Below are 19,137 nucleotides of genomic sequence, written 5' to 3' on the forward strand. Positions count from 1 at the left end.
TAGAAATGTCATGATTTTGGAGTGCATTAGTGTTTAATTATTTCAAACCCCCAAAGCACAGATATAGGCTGTAAATGCTAGAACCACTCACTTCAAAATGTTTTCCCCCAGTTGATTTTAATAATTCATGAGCACATGGAGAGAAAAAGAATATTCCAGCACTGTATGGAAAATTACAGGGACTTGCTGGTTAATTTAATTTTCTTAACAAAGATTTCAAAAATGAACAAAATCCCAATTGGTTTACTCATTTTTCTCAGGAAAATGCATTTAGCATACTTGTAAATACCTACAAGCAGCCAATTCATAATTGGGTTATGCTTGGGTAAATATAGCTAGGGAAATGGGGCGGGGGGCATGCTCTGAAGGAGGGTCAGCATTAAATGAGCTTTTGCAGGAAATATAGAAGAAAAAAAGCACAATTGTCTTGTGGATCCCAGTCATTTTAGCATACTTATCTGTGATAATCTTTCTGGAGTGTTGCTGTACATGTTTCCAAAACACCAAATACTTTCCCTCCAAATTTAATCAGACAGATTTGACATATTCCACTATACACAAAATTCAAATAAGGCTTAGCAAAAAGTAAAAAGAACACCAACATTCTAGCACCAAAAAGCTCCAACAGCCCCCCTTTTTTCTACAAAAGAATGCCTTTTTCATTAAAAAAAATACATTTACTTCTTTTGCATACAAATAAAGATCACAATATGAAATGTATAGAGCTACTTAATGTACTTCAAGGAAAATGTTAAACCTAGGATGACTTGCTAAAAACAGCAAGATTAATCTACAACATAAGGCCCCAGCTAGGTATTAAAATGTTATCAGGTGTTTGATATATCATCTAGATACAATGCTGAAAAACGCCTCCTTCTCACTTCACCACTTTTGTCATAAAATAGAAAAGAAAGCTGAACTGCTAAATGCTCAAATCTACCTATTATGACAAAGATGATTCATTTGTGTACATGAAAATTGTTTTAACACTTTATGCCATGCACATCTATCTGTGTGTTCTTCATACCAGAAAGGCCTGGACAGAAATAAATGTGACCTGAATCAAGGCAACAGGAACTAAGCTCACAAATGTATTTTAGTCTAAGCCCAGGATGAGATGAAAGAACACAGGGCAATTTCATATTACTAGAAAACTATATTATGAATGGGATGGTGTACCCATGATAATGGAGACTTCTCTTTCCCAATCATGCACATAGTCTAAACAAGAGGCAGAAATTGTGTACTGAAGAGCTCCAGTTTTAACTAGCAAAGTTAGCTCCCCACCATAATACCAACCTTGCTAGCTCTTAAATACAATTCTAAATTCACTGAAAGTCACTAGATTTATCACTTCTTCTATTTTAGAGTTGTGCACAGCTTTTTGAACAAGGAAAGAATGGAGCGTCTTTCTTCTCCCTTCAGACCAATATATATTTGTGGGTTCTGTCTACGCCCAAGTTTTAGTAATTCTGCTTCTTCTTAAATTATGGCAAACTAGTGGCAAAGCAACTATCATTAAAAAGATACAGTAAACAATGCAATCAGCAGCAAAGTAGAGACACTACATTCTAAACGATACACACTAGTAAGTATTTACAACAGACAATTTGTCATCCCGCCCACCCGCCCACAACCTGTCTCTCAAATTGTAAAAGTATTTTTGTACAAATACAATATGGTAACAGTTTAACCGGTTACATTTGGGAAGGAATTTTGAGGAGGGAAGGAAATGAGTCCTTTCTTTACAAACCCTGCTTAAGTGGCGCTGAATATTCTTTTCTGCAAGAAAATACTACACAGTGCTGAAGGTAAGACAAGACAAGACACTAGGCTTTCAACTAAGCAGTCCTATTTGCACGTCTTGCTATTGGGAGGGTTTTTTGTGAGGACTGCTTCGGGAGGTGTCCTTTCCTCGCCTCTGCCGGGCAGAGTCTTTGTCAGCTGAAAGTGCATTGGGAGAGTCAGCTGGAGTCCCTGACTTTGGCAAATCTTTACCTACATTCGGTTTTCTCGCGGCAGAAGACTGAGGCAGACCGGGGTCTTTCCCCTTCATGTCCACAGCAGAGTGAGACCTCTCTTGGCTTTTGTGCTTCCCCGCCAAGTCTGAAGTGGGAATGTTCTCTTCCACAGGGGACGGAGTATAGTGCAAGCCCAACAGGGAAACACTTTTAGTCATTTCTGCCCTGCCGTCTGCTGAGGAAGAGCTGGCTTGCTTTTTCACTTCCTTGCTGCTCAGTGCAAGTGGCTCGGGTGACCCCAGGCTAGCCTTTGCTGAAGGCAGAACAGGGGCTTCCGGCCTAGATTCAGGGAAGCTGGGTGGGCACTCAAGCTGCTTTGAAGCTGCGCGACATGAACTCTGCAAAGCAGGGGTGGAGGAATGTTTTGCAGCATGCTGCTTGCTCCCCTCGGATAGCTGCTTCTGATTCATGTGCCCTTTTCCTTTAGTGTCTTGAAAGTTCTTCGCACCCGTGACTGCCTTTTCCACTGCTTTTCCTCTGGCATCACAGCTAAGGGAAAGGCTAGGATCCGGCTTCCCATGGTCAGTTTGAAAATAAAGTGCATCTTTGCATTTCCCCCCTTCAGGTTGCATTTCCGCAGAGGTGGCCTGAATGTTCGGGTTCTTGTCGGCCGGTTTGCTCAACAAGGAGCCCTCTTTTACAGCGGGCGATGTCTTGGCAGGCGTGTTCTGCTTGGTACGTATACTGAATGGCTTTTGATCAACAGGATCGTTTAAACTTGCCATCTCTTGCCTCTGAAAATGCTTAGCACCATCTGGGGCTACTGCTGCTGCCTGCTTTTTATTGGAGGATTTAAGCTGTTTTTCAGGCAATGTGCTATTGATGTGGATTGAGGGTTCTGACCCACATTCTATGACCAGATGCCTTTCTGCCTGTATATGCTCATTATTTAGCTTTCTCCGAGAGCTTGAAGGGTGTGAAAAAGAATCCAGTGCAGACTTATTGACGTTTTTCCCCTCCTTCAAAGAGCTGGCCAAAGCATGAGTGCCAGTTTCTTTTTCTTTTACATTTGTAGCTATTTGCTTTTGTGTCTGTTTTTCAGAATGTTTTGATTTCGAGAAACAAGTGTCAGGAACTGGTCTAGATTTAACAGTGCTGTTTTCCATGTACGTTGCAGGTCTCATATTATCTTTAATGCTGCAACAACCAGGAGCATCCAATACACAGGGCCTGCTTAATAATTCTTTTGCAGCGGGAAGATCAGAATTGCTACCTTGTTGCCTAGAAGCAATGCTGGACTCTTTGTTAGCAGCTGGAGGCTCCACATTTTTGGGCTGCTTCTGTTCTTTTTCTCCCTGGTCTGTTTGCACGGTTACACCAGCCAGAAGTGATGCTTCAGGCTTGGAATATCCACTTGCTTTCTGCAGGCCCAACTCATTTGCTGAATAGTCTCTAGTGGTGTTATCATCCTCTTTTACCGATGGCTTGAGCACATCTTTGAACTTTGTTTTTGAGCTTGTTATTTGTACTTTTGCTATTCCACGTATTTGCTGCTGAGCAGCTAAATCAAAGGAATACCTCTGAATGCGTTTTGCATCCTGATTTGGTGACATGTCTGTAACAGATTTCTTTGATGGAGAAATCTCAACTGCCTTAGGCTTCTCTGGAAGGATGCTATCACTTGGTTGAGGCCTTGTGTGGTTGTCTGGCCCTTCTTTGTAGGTTTTCTTCTCTTTCCGTTTGGCTTTCTCAGGATTTCCCTGTGCATGGGCAGATTTGCCACTGGTCAAGTTGGAACTCTGGTTTTGGGAACTGCTGGATTTAGCCTCATGTGCAGAAAGCTGAACAACCTCCTTCTTTTGATTAATCACCCTTACAGAGGGGTCACATTTAGCACTGAAATTGGAAAGTGTCTTTTCTGACTGCTGTTCAATGGTCACAGGCATTGCTGGTGAGCTCGGAGTACTTTTATTTGGCTTTGGAGACTCAAACTTTAGTAGATTAGATTCATAAGGACTGGATTGTTGAAAGGCTGGTGGCTGCACTTTCTGACAAGACGGCTCAACCTTTACACTGATGCCTCCTTGGCAGATGAGTGGTTGGCCATTGTTTTTGGCATTTTGGCCCCCTGCAACTGCACATGAAGACATTTCTGTCTTTGAAGACTGTGGCCCAGAAATTAAAGCAATATCTAAGGTGCCTTCAATTGGCTTCAAGCAAGACACAGACCTCCCTTCTAACTTATATTCTGAAGGACTCTTTCGGACAGGCGACTCTGTGGAAATCAAGGCTGATTTCTCCACAACAGCTTCTGTTCGGCCAGTCAATCCTTTGAGAGGAATGAAAGGAACAGAGTTAATCTGAGTGGCATGAGCACTGCTGATAAATGATCGGCTTTCAGTCACTGAGCTGGAATCTTGCAGCATGTTTATAGGTCTGACTGCACTCAGCTGATTGCATTCATGTACACTTGGTGTCAGTTTGGACTTTAGCACTGGACAGGAGTTGTCATCTTTTTCTTCAAAGGACATTTTCTTCCGAAGATAATCAATATTTGCAAGCTTACTATCTAATCTTTCAAATTTGACAGATTCTTTTGTTGGTGCAGTTTTATCTACATTTTCTCCTTTCCCATTCGGCATCTTGTCAGATGAGTGAGGCAGAACATTTTGCAATGTACATGGAGGGGGGATTCTTTTGAAGTCATAAGACAAATGACTGAGCTCATTAAGTGGAGGCCCATGACATGGTGTGTGTGCATCCAAAGCAGTACAATCATTTGATCTCATGCTTGCATTCTTCTGAAGGGTGTCTTTTAGCATGCCACCTACTGACTCTGTCTCCAGAGCTGCAATTTTAGCTTCAAAGTGGTTTGATCTTTCCAAAGCTTTCTGAAATGCTTTTTTGCCATCTCTCTCTTCTAAGCATGAGGCAACTGGGTTTTCTGATTCACCACAAATTTCATGTACGGTGCTTGCTTTCTGCAAATATTCCTGTTTCTCTGCCAGATCTTGCTTCTTCACAACTATCTTAACCTTTAATTTTTCTTTATCCAGCTCATCAACAGATTCTTGCCTGCCCAGCTTCCTGGAAATGGGACGTTTCAGGCAGCCTTGTTCAGCAGGTCTCACACGTGTGAGTGATGGCATGTCAGAAACATTCTCCTCCAGGCTCTGAAGGGTTGTATCCCGTTGAGATACCTCTCTATTAACTTCTTCCTGAGTTACTTCCAGGCTGTGCTTGCGAGAGCACAAGTGTTTCTTGTCAGTGCCATAAGAAGGGGCAAGTTTCTCTTCTGATTGAACCCTCTTGAGCAAAGGAGACCTTGGTGGTTCTGCACTCTTAGGCCTAACTATGTGTCTGACAATAGTGGGGGGAGAGTGCATTTTTGTAGGGAAAGCCTGAGCTATTTTGGTGTTTCCAATTGAATGCCCCAGTAAAGGTGATGGAGACCGCTGAGGAGATGTTGGTTGAGGTGTTGGAGAAGGAGTCCGTGCCAAAGGAGAGAGAGGAATGCTGCCGGCTGATTTGCGTCTTCCTGACCTGTATCTTTGCCCACCAAGCTTGGGCCCCAAACCATGAAGTGTGCTGGGCCTAATATGCCCAGAACCAGCTGGAGAATTGGGTGCACTTGAACTTGGAGAGCTACTCTGAGAAGAATTTGTGCCTGGAAGAGAAACAAATAGAACTGCACTAGAACCTTCAACCAATGCTTGTCAATAAGCTATGAAAGATGTTGTTTCTATACAGACAACAAGAAAAAAAATAATCAAATCCAATGTGGCTTGAAAATTACTGGCTTTCAAAGGTCAAATCTCTATAGCTTTTTCATCCTCCTTGCCTGCATTTCCCCTTGAAGTTTAAATTAACTGAACTTGGCCTACTTTCCGAATTTTCTAAGAGGACTCTGCTATATGGTATAATACTAGCCGCCTGAGCTGATATGAATATAGAGTGAACACAAGCCACTCTCTATATATGGATGAATAATATAAGCAGCTCTTTCAGAAACTTTTAGTAGTGTAATTAACTGGGGTTTGGGACTACTGAGAGATAGCATCATCCCAGAGGCCGTCTGAAACATGCTCTGGGAAGGGAAGCAAAAAAAGAAATACAGAATAGATGACATAATGAAAACTGCACTGCAGCAATATTTGCTGGCTTAAGAATATATATATATTCTCTAGTTCAAGAATTCACAGGAATTCTCAAAGTTGGTTGTTTTGTTTCGGCTTTTTTCTTTTGGAAAGTTAAGCTCTTCACTTGCTGAAGATGCAACAAAGCTGCCCAGTACATTGAAGTGGCTATGAAAGCCTGCTCGTGTGTGAGCATCTGAGTGCAACCACAGTTGGCCCTTGGGTTTCATTAGATAATCCCTCTTTCCTTTCAGTGGGTATCTATTGTCAGGCATCAGAGGAACCAACCTCCACGGCAGCTTGCCAGGAATGGATAAGACAAGGAAAAGTCCTTACCATCTGCTTTTTATTCAATATTCACAGAAAGAGGCTTGGGAATGCAGCCTCTTGGAATAATGGTGTTGTCCTGAGTCTCCAACCCCTCCCTCTCTCTCATGTGCTATCGCTACAGGTGCTGAAAAGTGCCCTCTGCCTTTGAGCTCTTTGCTCTCCTACTTTCAATGCTCGCCAGGTTCTGGGAGAGGGGGTCTGGAATGCTTTCTAAAGACACTGTCTCCATCAGCTGTCGTCCCCCTGGTGCTTCTTCTTCCTCCTTCTCCTCTCCCATTATTTCCCAGCTTTCCCCCTCAACTGCCTCTGAGCTGTATTTTCCCTCAAACCCCTGTTTGTCTTCTTCTTCTCTGGAAGGGTCAGGCTGGGGAGGCAGTTTCCACCATTCCTCCTCTGCCCAGTCCCTGACATCCATACTCACCTGAGGGGAAATCGGGGGTGGAGCGGAGGCTGGGTGTTGGTGAGCGAGGAGACAAGCTGTGAGTTGGAGAACCAGGTAAGCTCTCCCCTGATGAGAGGGATCGGTTCAGGCAGGAGAAACTCCGACTAGTATGGAGGAGGGGCGAAGGCTGCTTAGCCAGCTTTTTGAAGAGAGATCTTCTCCTAATGTTAAGACAAGAGCTCTTCTGTAAAACACACTCCCAACAACACGGCAAAAGCAGGATGTCATAGTACTAGCTCAGCGATAACAACATTCCATTTACCCACAAGGAGTGAAAAAAACATTATACAACTACCAAGGTTTTAGGCAACACTGCAGTCAAAGTTTTAGAACTGCAGTTGTGTAAACTCTAGAAACTCAGATCTAGTGGTACTAGAAATGTGGAATAGAGCTCTGATTTGTACCATGTGGCTTTTAATCATAGCTGTCAACCCCCGGATTTGAAGATAAGGAATCATATGGGGCTGTCAACTCCCGGATATGAAAGTAAGGGCGCTGAATAAGAGAATTTCACGCAAAAAAGGGAAAGTTGACAGCACTGCTTTTAATGCAAAAATTATTTATTTAAATAAACGTTGTAAGGTTCTAATTAGAGGCGGGGTCATGTTCTCTGGCCACAACCCCACATTCATGCCACAGGAGCCACTGGTTACGGAACAAGACTCTTTAAATCAGGGGTTGAGAACATTTTTTACTGTGGGCCGGGTCCTTATCTGGCCCCACCCTGTGGGTCAACTTTGAGGTGGTGGACAGGACAACCCATGTGACATGTCACTCACATGACATAATTATAATGTCTGAAAAAATATGCATCTTCTTGTTTTGACATATTCCATATTATTTAAGGAAAATGTATGGTTAGTTTGTTTTGTAATTTATTGATCTCTTAAATTAAAAAAGCATCCCTTGTGCAATGATTCCCATCTGAAAACTAGCTAGCTGTTGGGTTCTTGGGAACCACTGTGCAAAGTGCTAAAAAGGGTTTTCAGCTCTCTTTGGCTGTTAGGTAGGAAGTGCTGCACAGAAGAGATGCTTTCTGTTGGCATTGGCTACCTGAGCAAGTTCTCTGCAGGCATTGGCTATACTGCCTATCAGCTGATGAGTGGGAGAGCCAAAGGATGCTTTCCCTTGCCAGTACACAACTGGAGAAGCATACTTTAAGGCTCCCAGTTGTGCACTGACATCAGGTGTGAGACAGGTAGAGAGACATGCTATAGGAAAACTGCCACATGAGATGAATTTGAATTCCTGGCAGGCCAAGCTTGGCCCACTGGCTGGAGGATGCCCACCCTGCTTTGAATGAAAAGACAGCTTCTCTAGGGGGAAAGGCACCACTAGGAGGTATCTTGCTAATAAGACTTCAGGATGCTCCTGAAACAACAGGAGTTCTAGTCAACACTTGGAACAGGTAACTCTTCAGAATCTCGAGCAGTTTTGCTTTGCCCTATCTTTGAACTGGCAGCACCAACGTGGACTGAACTACTGGGTTTGACTTACTACTAAACTTGATTGGACCACTGGACTTGCCTTCATATTTGAGATGAAATGACCACTTACCCTATTCTGTGTGGGTGGTGGTTGCAGTCCCTTGTGGCAGCCGTCCCTTGTGGCAGTCAGGGGTCAGGCAGCCGTTAAAATCCATCCCGGCTGGCTGCATTGCAAGGCAAGACTGCCTGCCAAAACCCCAGTTTTGAATCAGCCAATCAGGGGTCCCCAAGCGGGCAGATCCTTGCCAGTAGACCCCGAGCTGGAACTTTCCATGCCAGTCCACCAGCGATGCATAAAAGCCAACTGCACCGGGCACATCCAGCACAGTTGGCAAACCCTCGCTCCCCTTATGCTACTGTAATTTTCTTGTTTTGCATTCTAGGCCACTTGGTGTTACCATCAATCTAACCATATTTTGCTTTCTTGGTTGCTAGGTTTAACCATGTTTTGCCTTTTGTATTATCTGACCTTGCTATGGTTACCAATGGTTCCTGTAATCGCAGTCAGGAAGGAATTTTCCTGCAAACAGATTGGCCTTGTTTGCAAGTTTTGCCTCACCCATAGCAAAATGTCACAACTTTTGGTGGTTAAAGCATTGGGTGGAATATTACTCATCAAGATTTAGGGTGAATTGGTGCGCCACCTGGATTGGAACCAGTGGCATATTCCAGGTACCCCGTTAGAGGGGTCTTGGTGGAAGTCTATGTCCAGAAGCCCAAATGTGGGGCAGAGAGGCCATAAGGATTCCAGAGGCAGCCTTAGGATGGCCTTCACAGTAGACTGGCATATTGCAGAGGCCACAATCCTTGGCGCAACCCTGAAAAGTTTCAGCCCCCTGGCAGGATGCTGAAGTGGATATATATACAATGCCTGAGCCAAAATCCACCTACATCTAGAATCAATAAAATTGCAGAATGTTATCTGCCTGAGTTTGTTCATTATACACTAGCTGTAGCCATGCACGGGGACGGGTGGTGGTGCGACTGGGACCGCAACATCTCCCTCTTAATAGCGAAGAGAACAAACCAATTTATTCTGTATTAAGCAACCACAACTTACCTTTCCAAACTCTCCTTCTTTTTTGTTTTCTTACTCCGTCTAACCATTCGGCCCCTATAGCTATTTCTTCTAGCTGGTCCTGTTTTTATTGAAGTATTCTCAAAGGCTGTTGTAGTAATTGACACTTTATTGCCACTCTGTCAAGTAAGAATTTTCAAGGCGTAAGTTGTTATTGAACCATTTTCTTCCAAAACAGCAGATCAGGAGATGTGCATCATTACATAGGAAGAAAGTTTCCTCTTACATCAACCCGAGTCATCCTCTTATTATACCAGTCCTTGCTTGCGGGGCCTTTTGAGGGAACATTTTCATCACCCCTCCACTTTGACAGCACAACATTATAATCTGGATGATGCGGTGATATATAGTGGAGTTCATATGTGGAAGAGTAGGTCACAGGTCAACAAGCTAACTACTTCTGCTTATTAATACAGCACGGAGCCTGCGATTTCACTGAGCTAGGCAATTCCAAGTCCAGATCTGTAGAGTGAGCAATGCTTCTTTCTGCTGTTAGCTTCCACTTAAGTTTTACATTACAAGTGAAGTCAGCTGTAGAACTCTAAGAGATCATGGGGGGAACTGAAAAGTGATGGCCAAGATCCAAACAACTGCACAACTGGTAGCAGACAACAAAGGGAGCTTTGGACTTATATAGCAGTCCCACTTGCTGCATTACAAATCTCTTTTGAAACTGAGGGGGCAGATGGTGGTGGTGAGGATCTGCTCTACAAAGATAAAAAGTCAAATTCCACTGGGCATGGCCAAGCTCTTTGTATTTTTCAAACATACTCAACTGTTTATAATTCAGCATTTTGTTTTAGGAGGAAAGCAATGCATGTCTTCTTCATGGACCTATTAAGCTCAAAAGGACTGAATCCTGTGATTGTGTCATTGAATGGCTACTGGCTGAAAACATTTGGCTTCAGCAGAACTCTGGCTCCAATGTCAGATGCACCACTGCGGACATACATTGAGCTCTGTATAATTTTGCTTTCAGAGTGCTAACAGAACTGCTCAATTACGTCCATGAGGTGGCAGGGTTGTGTAGTTCAGTTGATAATGAAAGGCCAAAATTGCTTGCATTCACCCCTGATCTATATGCCACTTTTTAAATGAGTCAATCCAGAGTCCATTGAACACTGTAGTATGGTTTTGTGGCTTGAGTTTCAATTGCATAGCTGCCAAGTTCTCCCTTTTTTTACGGGAAATTTCCTTATGCTGAATAGGCTTCCTCGTGAGAAAAGGGAAAACTTGGCAGCTATGCAATTGTTACAATTTAAGGATGAGGACTCACTTGTGAGATTGATTTTCAGGGCTTAGCACATTTACCAGGGAGGCACTGTTCAAGCTGAGTTTAGGAGGTTATAAATGCTTTGTTAACAGAGGGTGCCGTTCTAGCCACCTTGAAGGAAGTGGTTGTAAGACCACTTCTGAAATAAGTCTCCTTGGACCCCAAAGGATTTTATCAATACCTGGCTAGTTTCTAATGTTAGGCAAAGTGTTGGAACAAGTGGTTCTGGGTCACCTCCAAGCACTGTCAAATCAAACTGTTTAGATCCATGTCAATCTGGATTCTAGCCCAAATCTGGAAGTGAAACTGCTTTGCTTGCCTTGATGGATGACCAGTACAAAGAAATTGACAGAAGGAAAGCAAGTGCATATTATATATGAATAACCTTGCCTATAAGCTTAGAATCCAAGCAGTGGCAGACCCAAATATGCTGATGTGCTTTCTCGGTAATATAGGCTATGCACTAGTAACACAGCAGGACATATTCACTTATTTTGAGAACAGAGAGTTAAAATTAAAATCTCACTCCCATGTGGGGAGGGAGGAGAGAGAGAATTAATCGCATGCTCAAGTATATACGCAGGCCTGTTCTCTTTCACCACCTGTTGGATTGATGCTGCATCTGAGTAATCTTATTTGCTGCAAGTAACTAAGACAATTACTGAAAAGAATGGCTATCAAAGTTGTATATGGTGACAAAACTGGAGAGGTCAGGTCCTCATACTACCCTTTAAAATAATAATTAAAAAAAACCTCAGCAAATTTGTTGCAGCATGCCTTGAATCACCTAGCCTTTCTTAATGACAAAAACAGAGTTATATACAGGATGCACTTGATAGAAACATGGAAAGGACTAGAGTGCAACTGAAAGGGTCAGCTGCTGAACACCCACTTTAATACAGCAGTGACATTTGTTAGCTGTTATCAGAAAGACTGAATGGGGATGAAATAGGATTACACCATTCAGAGGATTGATAATTGCAAGAAGTGCTTCATTTTATATCATTACACTTGTGCTATTTTTCTATTCATTGACTTGGGAATGCATCTTCACCTACACTGCATGTCCCATCTCTGTGTGGGGAGCATCCAGGCTTCAGCTTTATTAGGTTTAAGTGGTTCTATTAATCCGTAGGCTTTTAGCAATTTTCCACTTGACTAGCCAAATATATGTGGTTCAAAACCACCACCCAAGGAGGGTTGTGATAACTGAGTTATTTATAGGTTCTGAGAGCTCCTCTAGCTTCAAATAAGAGATGAATATGAAAGACATACCAAATATTGTAGTGGAATTCTTTGACGCCTTTATGCTCCATTTAAAATTACAGCCAGCTAACTCAGGAATATTTTTATAAATCACTTAAATGCTAGGTTACCTTAAATTCAGATTCATGATTTTAAGTGCCAAATGGGCAGCGCTGGGATATATGATATGACAAGGTTGTGTTCGAAATATTCCAATGGGGATCTGGTCTGCACTGAACCTGTGGCTGCATCTTATTGCTCTCACTGTAGTCAACTTGGTGAGCCCTGGATAAATCAGCTCTAAGGCTGGATAAGCACAAGTTGCTAATAGCTACTAAGATTCAGCCTCCAGAAGGAAAGGCGTCTATTGAATGAATGGTAAGCGCCAGGTTTGTTGTACAAAACTTTAAAATAAATCAATAAATACTATACCTTTAATAACAGTTCTATGACTTCGGTATGAACAAGGCCATGCACTGGTTCTCCGTTGATATGTGTGATGAGGTCACCAGCTTTCAATCCAGCGTGATAAGCTGAACTTCCTTCTTCAACATTCTAGAAAGCAAAGAGAGGTATTCCTGAACCAGAAATCTTATTGCAATTATATAATCTATGTCTACGTTAAGGATAATGTGTTTAATGGCCAGGGTATAAATAATAAAATTATTTTAGAATTTCGTTTTGGTGTCCAGGTAAGATGAAAAATGAAACTTGAAAATTGATTAGAGAAGCCAATGGATGTCGGGCTAAGCAAATCAAGTGGCTCAGCTGCAAGCAGCAGACTGTGATGCAACTAACTTTTTTGGATCTGGACATACAATATCTGAGTTAAGAGAGGACTTAACAGATGCACAGAAAATTCTAAAATTGGTCTAGGTCTAGAATGGCATATAATGAACATACTGCCTCCTACAAGGCGACCCAGATAGCTTGTTGGAATGCCAGCATGCTGGGCCATTTTCATCAGATGTAGACTTGAAGCAACAAACATAAGCCTTACCCAGACAATATGCTGTACTGTGTAGATGTCACTATCACCCACATACACTCTGATTGCGCGGATAGTAAATCCATACTTCTTGCCTGAGGTGTGAATTATGACAGGCTGATGAGGACTTGCAGAAGCAGCTGAAGAATCACGACTAGGCGAAGAATCTCTAGAAGATGAAGGATCTGAAGACACGGAATGGGGGGACATTGGACTTCCCAAAGGAGACACACCAAATACATCTGGAACAAATGGTCCGCTATGTAAGAGTACATCCTGAATTTATGTTCATACATCCTACATATGTAGACTAGAAAACTAAGCAGATGCTTAAAAAAAATCCTCTCCCCTGCAAATCTAGATAAATTTCCAAAACATTTACAATACAGTGGAACCTTGGTTTACGAACTTAATCTGTTCTTATTCCAAGGCAAAGTTCACAAATCAAAACATTTACTTCTGGGTTTGCAGCGTTCTTAATCAAAGTTGTTCATAAACTAAGCTATTCTTAAACCAAGGTACCACTGTATGTATCTTTTGTTGGGTTGGAATTTTTAAAAACTGAATGAATGATCTAAAGGTGCATTTACATTAAAAATTTACTGTTCTTTTTCCATGGAGATCCCTACATATACAAATTATTATTCTCCTATTTACAAAAATAATAATAATTAAATACCTAGCACTAATATCACATTGCATGAAGAGGAAAGGGGTATATACAAGCATCAATTTAATAGTTATAATTATAATCCCTACCTCCTGGAATCATAAGTGATAGAGCACTGGCCGAGAGGGACTTTGTGACTTTTCCAGAGATTTTCCTTTTCTCTGTTGTTTCTAATCGCTGACGAGCCATATGAGAAGCTTGCTCATTGGAAGGCTTTGAGGAATTATCAGTGCTGTCCACACACTCACTTCTTCCATTTATCTGATCCAAGTGCTCTGAAAAACTTCCAACTGCACAAAAGAAAAGAACGAACAAACTGAAGAAACAAACAAACCAAGAGGTTGGGGCAGGCTCCACTGTAAAACAATCTCATTTCTAGAAGCATATGCATACACTAAAATGTTATGTCCACTATTGACTTAATTGTTAGCCATGTCTAGGGATCAGGAGTGAGCCAAAACAATGGTCTCCTTCCCCTTCCATGCACCAAACTCCCCAAATTTGTGGAAATCTACAACTTTAGACTTTGAATAAATATACTTGATAAGGAAAGGAGTGAACAGCTAAGGTGTCCTGCACAATTTACTGTCATGTAAGTGTTTATGCAAAACTTATACAACTAAAAACATAATAATTTAACAATGAACAAAATGTATCCTACTCTTTTCCTAGGTTAGGTGATTTATGCTGTCATCAGTAACAATTGTAGCTGATGCATCAATGATCCACAAAAAAAAAAATTATAAGCAAAAAATTGATCACTAGCAAATGAGATAGCCTGCACTGACAATGGCCATGTTCGCACATCATACTTACCAAATCATGCCTTAACATAAACATGCTAGCTCCTGAAGAGGAAATTGCATCCAATGTGCTCCTCCCAAGAGGTATTGGCTCAATGTGGCACCTAACCCAAGGTTTGGCTTAGCATGCTTAAGATCTCTCTTTCTTACCAACAAGCTGTAGCCAAGGTTTGTTCTATAGGCTGAAGTTTCTGAAATATCATTACTGCAGTGTGCTATAGATAGGGATGCCTTTGAAGGTGGTTCAGAAACTGCAGCTGGTGCAGAATTCAGCAGCCAGGTTGCTTCCTGGAGCAAGATGTTCTGAGCGCATAATGCCAACCTTAGCCCAACTGCACTGGCTTCCAATTCCAGGCTTAATTCAAATGCTAGATTTGAGCTATACTTAAAGCCTTATGTGGCTCAGGAACCCAATACTTCAAGAACTGCCACTCCTGACATAAAGTGGTCCAGACTCTGCGATTTTCATCTGAAGCCCTTTTCTGAGTGTCCCCTCCACTGAAGGTCCTGAGGGTGGCAACATGAAAATGGGCCTCTTCAGTGGTGGTTCCCTACTTGAGGAATGCTCTCCCAAATGAAGCTTCCCTGACACCATCTTTGTCTAGTTGCAGATGTGATGCAAAAACTTTCATTTTTACCTGTGCTATTGGCCCTTAATTTTAAAAGTTTTTAAGTATTTGTGGCCTCTTTTGATGGGGCAGGATCCGCTAGACCTTTATTTTATTTGTTTGTCTTTTAATGTTTTGCTGTGTTTACTGTAATTATTTAGTATTTCAATTATGTCTGTAAGACACTGAGTCATTTCTATGAGTAAAGCAATTACTTAATGAGACAGTGCCCATGAAAGTCACTGCCACCCATGTATGTTTTTAATTAAAAGAGAAATCCCCAATATTCCATTACCCATTTAATTATGCATTTTGAGTCACATGTAGTTTGGCCCTAAAACTGAAGACCTAATTTTGATCTTGGAATTTAGGAAGGAGAAGCTCAGATGGAATGTCTAACTTTATACAAAACAGATGAACAAAACATACATGCTGTAGAAAATACTTCCATATTTGAATCTTACCTGACAGCGTGGAGCTACTGATCGTGCTTGCTGGAGTTGTTACCTCCACTTCATCTAAAACGATTTCCTCACTAACAAATGCAACCTTTTCTTGATCTTTGCAGGATCCAGCAGAATGTGGTGATTCTTCTTCATCTCCTTCAGCTGATACTGACAATTTTGGAAGTAATCCTGAACTGTGATGTTGCCTAGAACTTTCAGTACCAGAAGACAAAGATGTAGATAGTTGCTGCCTATGTTTAAAATGATATTTACACAATATAATTAAATAGGTGAACACAAATCAAAACCAGAAAAACACAAAAATTTGCAATGTTGCATTAACAGAAAAATTAATCAAACACAATGGTGTTAAGAGAGAACCAATGTCTTACTGTACACATCTCATGATATGTCTGGTCTTTGGCATGTCATTATAGTTTGGCCTAATCTGCTTCATAGGATTATTGTGAAGTTACTTTATGATAATTCTACATACTCTATCGACAGGGGACAAATATGAAACAAATACTTACATTTCAGAATATTCTGAGCTCCAGCTTAAAGATTCTGCAGATGTTAGTACTACATTCTTTGTTCTCTCTGTTGTATCTTCCTTCTCTGCTGTTTGATTTCGAGTTCCTCGATCTATACTGCTAAAAACCTGTCATGGGGGCAAAAGAAATGATAGCTAACAGTTGTTTGTATCTAAAAGAACTTCAGAAAAATATATATCATGCAGAGCTCTGCATGCTCTAAATACTTATAGGCAGTATCCTGGAGTTTTAAAGGACTTCAGTAGATGAAGTTCTTAAAATGATTTTCAATTCTACTCTCCTTGGTATCTTTGCTAAGCAACAGGGTAGCTAATGGCATCTTTTCTGTCATGAATTCATCTCATTTCTTCTTCACCTTTGACTTTATGTACTCTGGACATGCATGCTAAACCTATAGATGCTTCAGGATTTTTATATCATAGGATCAGTGCATATCTCAAATACTTCTTAACCATAAAGTCACTGAAAAAACAAAAACATCAGCAAGTCATATAATGGCCATCACTCAGGAATGCAAAGTAGTCGGGAGAGTGAGCTGAAATTGACTGTGAAGATGAGAATAAATTACTTGACTAAATGATTTAGAGATTTGGAGGAGGGGTGGCCATAAAAAAGCCAGTTGTTTATCTGACAACCTGCATATTGAGCTTGTTTGCAATGAAAAAAGTTGAGCTTTTAAGATATCAGTATCATACTATTCTTGTAGTATCCTATCTTACAAATGCACAGAAGCAATCCACAAAGAGAAGATTTAAATGCTTCTTGCTGTTTGAGAATTGGATTCCTGCTGCCAAGTCATGACAAAGGTTTAACATCACTAGACGGAAAGCAAGACCTTCTCTTGCTTTTCCCACTTGCCCATTCTTAAATTGCCTCTACAGATGAATGGGGATTATGTATTTCCACAGATAGGGAAGCATATAACTATGCACAAGAGGAACAGAAACTTTAAAATCCCTTGCATTTAATCATATTCTGCAAAAAGCATTTGGAAATGGTATACAGTCACCCACCGAGTTTATTTATTTACACGTATAGCCCATCACATCACAGGGGTTTAGAGAAGGTACTGCAATAGCAGACAAACTATAAAAAGCATACATATTTTAAGATGTTAAAACTGCTCCTTGCCCTTCCCTTAAAAACAACAACACTGTACTTGGGGTGGACAAAATTGTGCTTACATATTCATTCATTCATTTTATTTGTATACCATTTTTCCATACGCAAAAATATGCTTAAAGAGGCTTGCAACCAAGAAACAGGGATATATTTCAAACACACACTACAAAACAATTTCATTTTAACACAGAAAACCATAACATACCCACTTTTACATAATAACATAGCAAAACAATAGCAAATATAGTAACATAGAGAAAACCACATTCCAATACTATAAATAGAACAGCACGCAACACCCAATAGCAAAAATAACAAGGGAGCTTCACAGTTTCACCTTAGTTCTTAGTGCTATACTAAGGAATAACTAAGTTAAACCACCCAGAATATTCATCTTTATATATTCAATACTGCAATAATTATGCTCAAAATTGCCGAAGCTTATTTTGGATAAGTTAAAAGTGAACTAAGAGCTTTTACTATTTTTGTATGGGGTCTCTTCTTCATTACTTTCTCACTTTAAAAATCCAGGAGCAATGCTTTTAGTTACTTTCCTCTTTTGATCTCACATACTCATCATATGGAAACATGATGAACTCCAAAGAAGCAAGTTACAGGTGCAGAGTGGGGGGGGGACGCTTGTTGTTTTTTGACAAATCACCTGGTACAATGGAGGAAAGTGAACCCCTAGCTCAGGGTTTGCTATGGAGTGTGACCAATTTTGTATTTGTTTGAAGGAACCGAAATGCATAATGCTAATATATTTACTTGCTTTTCAGAAAGAAACATAATTTGGATATTTTCTCAAACAGCCCTAGTAAAGTAAACCATAATAAATCAACAGTAGTAATATTTACAGGAAGATCATTTTTTAAAAAAACCCTTCAATGGACGTGCCAAAATGCCTGTCAATAATTCACCACTACACTTTTCTTCTGTTTTCTCATGCATTACACTCACCACAAATATGGTATATCTTATGCTACATGCAAATGCTTACTTTTGAAAATCGATGTGAACATGAGGAAAACTGCCTAATCTCCAAATTAAAGTCTTCATCGTTTGTATCATCCTCTTCTTCAGTTTCCATGTGGTGGTATTTCTCAGAACGAGCTATAAAATACAGGACAATCTGTCAGAATTTACTGTAGTTTGAAAACTAACTGAAGGACAGTTTTATTTTTGTTAATACATTCAACTTCTAGGGCAGTAAAACACAGCATTAAAATTATCGCTTCTGTACAAAATTAAACATACTGTCAAAGTAGCTTGTGTCATCTTCAGATTCCAGCTGAGGAATGAATTCTGCCTTCTGTCTCAGCAAACTATTCCAATCTAAGTTTTGGAAGAACGGGTGCTGTTTCACCTCATAAGCACCACCTGGGGGAGCAAGAGAAGCCTGTTTGGATTAATTCTACAAATAAATTATTCAGTCATATTTATTTTAAAATAATAATACCATTTATTTCTAAAATGGTTGCCATGGTGTGTGTTGGTTTTTAAAAATGATATCTTGTTATAAAATGATATCTTGTCTTTAAAAAACAAACTACAAAAACTTGAGGCTGCTTCCCAGTCCATCTTAAGTAGGTAAAATGTACGCCAGAACCGGTATTTGACACAGAAGCAAAGCATTAAACAAACCAGTAAGAATACATTAGAAACTTGAGGCAATGAAAGGATGATAACTTTTGTTTTAATATTGAGAAAATAGTCTGTGAATATTACCAACTGTTTAATGATTTTTGTGAACTACATTTTCATATTCTTCTTCAAGGGATAGCCTGAGCTCAGGTAAGTTAGAAGCAACACAAAGTCTGTGATATCCGGGGGGGGGGGGGGTTAAAAAAAAACCCACTATGTAATATGAAATAACATTAACAACACACTGGGAAAGAAACATTGGTGATCTTGCATTTTTATTTGATGTTCATTTTGTTGTCTATATTTTAAACTTTATTTCAAAATTATATTCCCTGTTAAAAAGGCTATCT

At 40.5% G+C, this 19,137-nt stretch overlaps 1 protein-coding gene across 12 annotated transcripts in view; it reads right to left on the minus strand.

Moving 5' to 3' along the window:
* Positions 1-1,624: 1,624 nt before the first annotated feature.
* The window catches only part of MAST4 (microtubule associated serine/threonine kinase family member 4), a 216,539-nt gene continuing 199,026 nt past the window's right edge, over positions 1,625-19,137 (minus strand). For 11 of the 12 annotated variants that reach the window (XM_035099909.2, XM_060280257.1, XM_035099907.2 and 8 more), the window contains 10 exons: positions 18,401-18,523; positions 18,144-18,256; positions 16,001-16,128; positions 15,486-15,718; positions 13,700-13,900; positions 12,953-13,182; positions 12,385-12,507; positions 9,417-9,553; positions 6,849-7,030; positions 1,625-5,628 (listed from right to left, as the gene is read on the minus strand). In XM_035099909.2, coding sequence (XP_034955800.2) covers positions 1,868-5,628; positions 6,849-7,030; positions 9,417-9,553; positions 12,385-12,507; positions 12,953-13,182; positions 13,700-13,900; positions 15,486-15,718; positions 16,001-16,128; positions 18,144-18,256; positions 18,401-18,523 — 5,231 coding nt within the window. In that variant the 3' untranslated portion in view covers positions 1,625-1,867. The remainder of the gene's footprint in view (positions 5,629-6,848; positions 7,031-9,416; positions 9,554-12,384; positions 12,508-12,952; positions 13,183-13,699; positions 13,901-15,485; positions 15,719-16,000; positions 16,129-18,143; positions 18,257-18,400; positions 18,524-19,137) is intronic. The other variant, XM_060280256.1, reaches the window with a different exon arrangement.

Source organism: Zootoca vivipara, chromosome 11, assembly GCF_963506605.1.
Source record: "Zootoca vivipara chromosome 11, rZooViv1.1, whole genome shotgun sequence".
In the NCBI taxonomy this organism is placed as follows: Eukaryota; Metazoa; Chordata; class Lepidosauria; order Squamata; family Lacertidae; genus Zootoca; species Zootoca vivipara.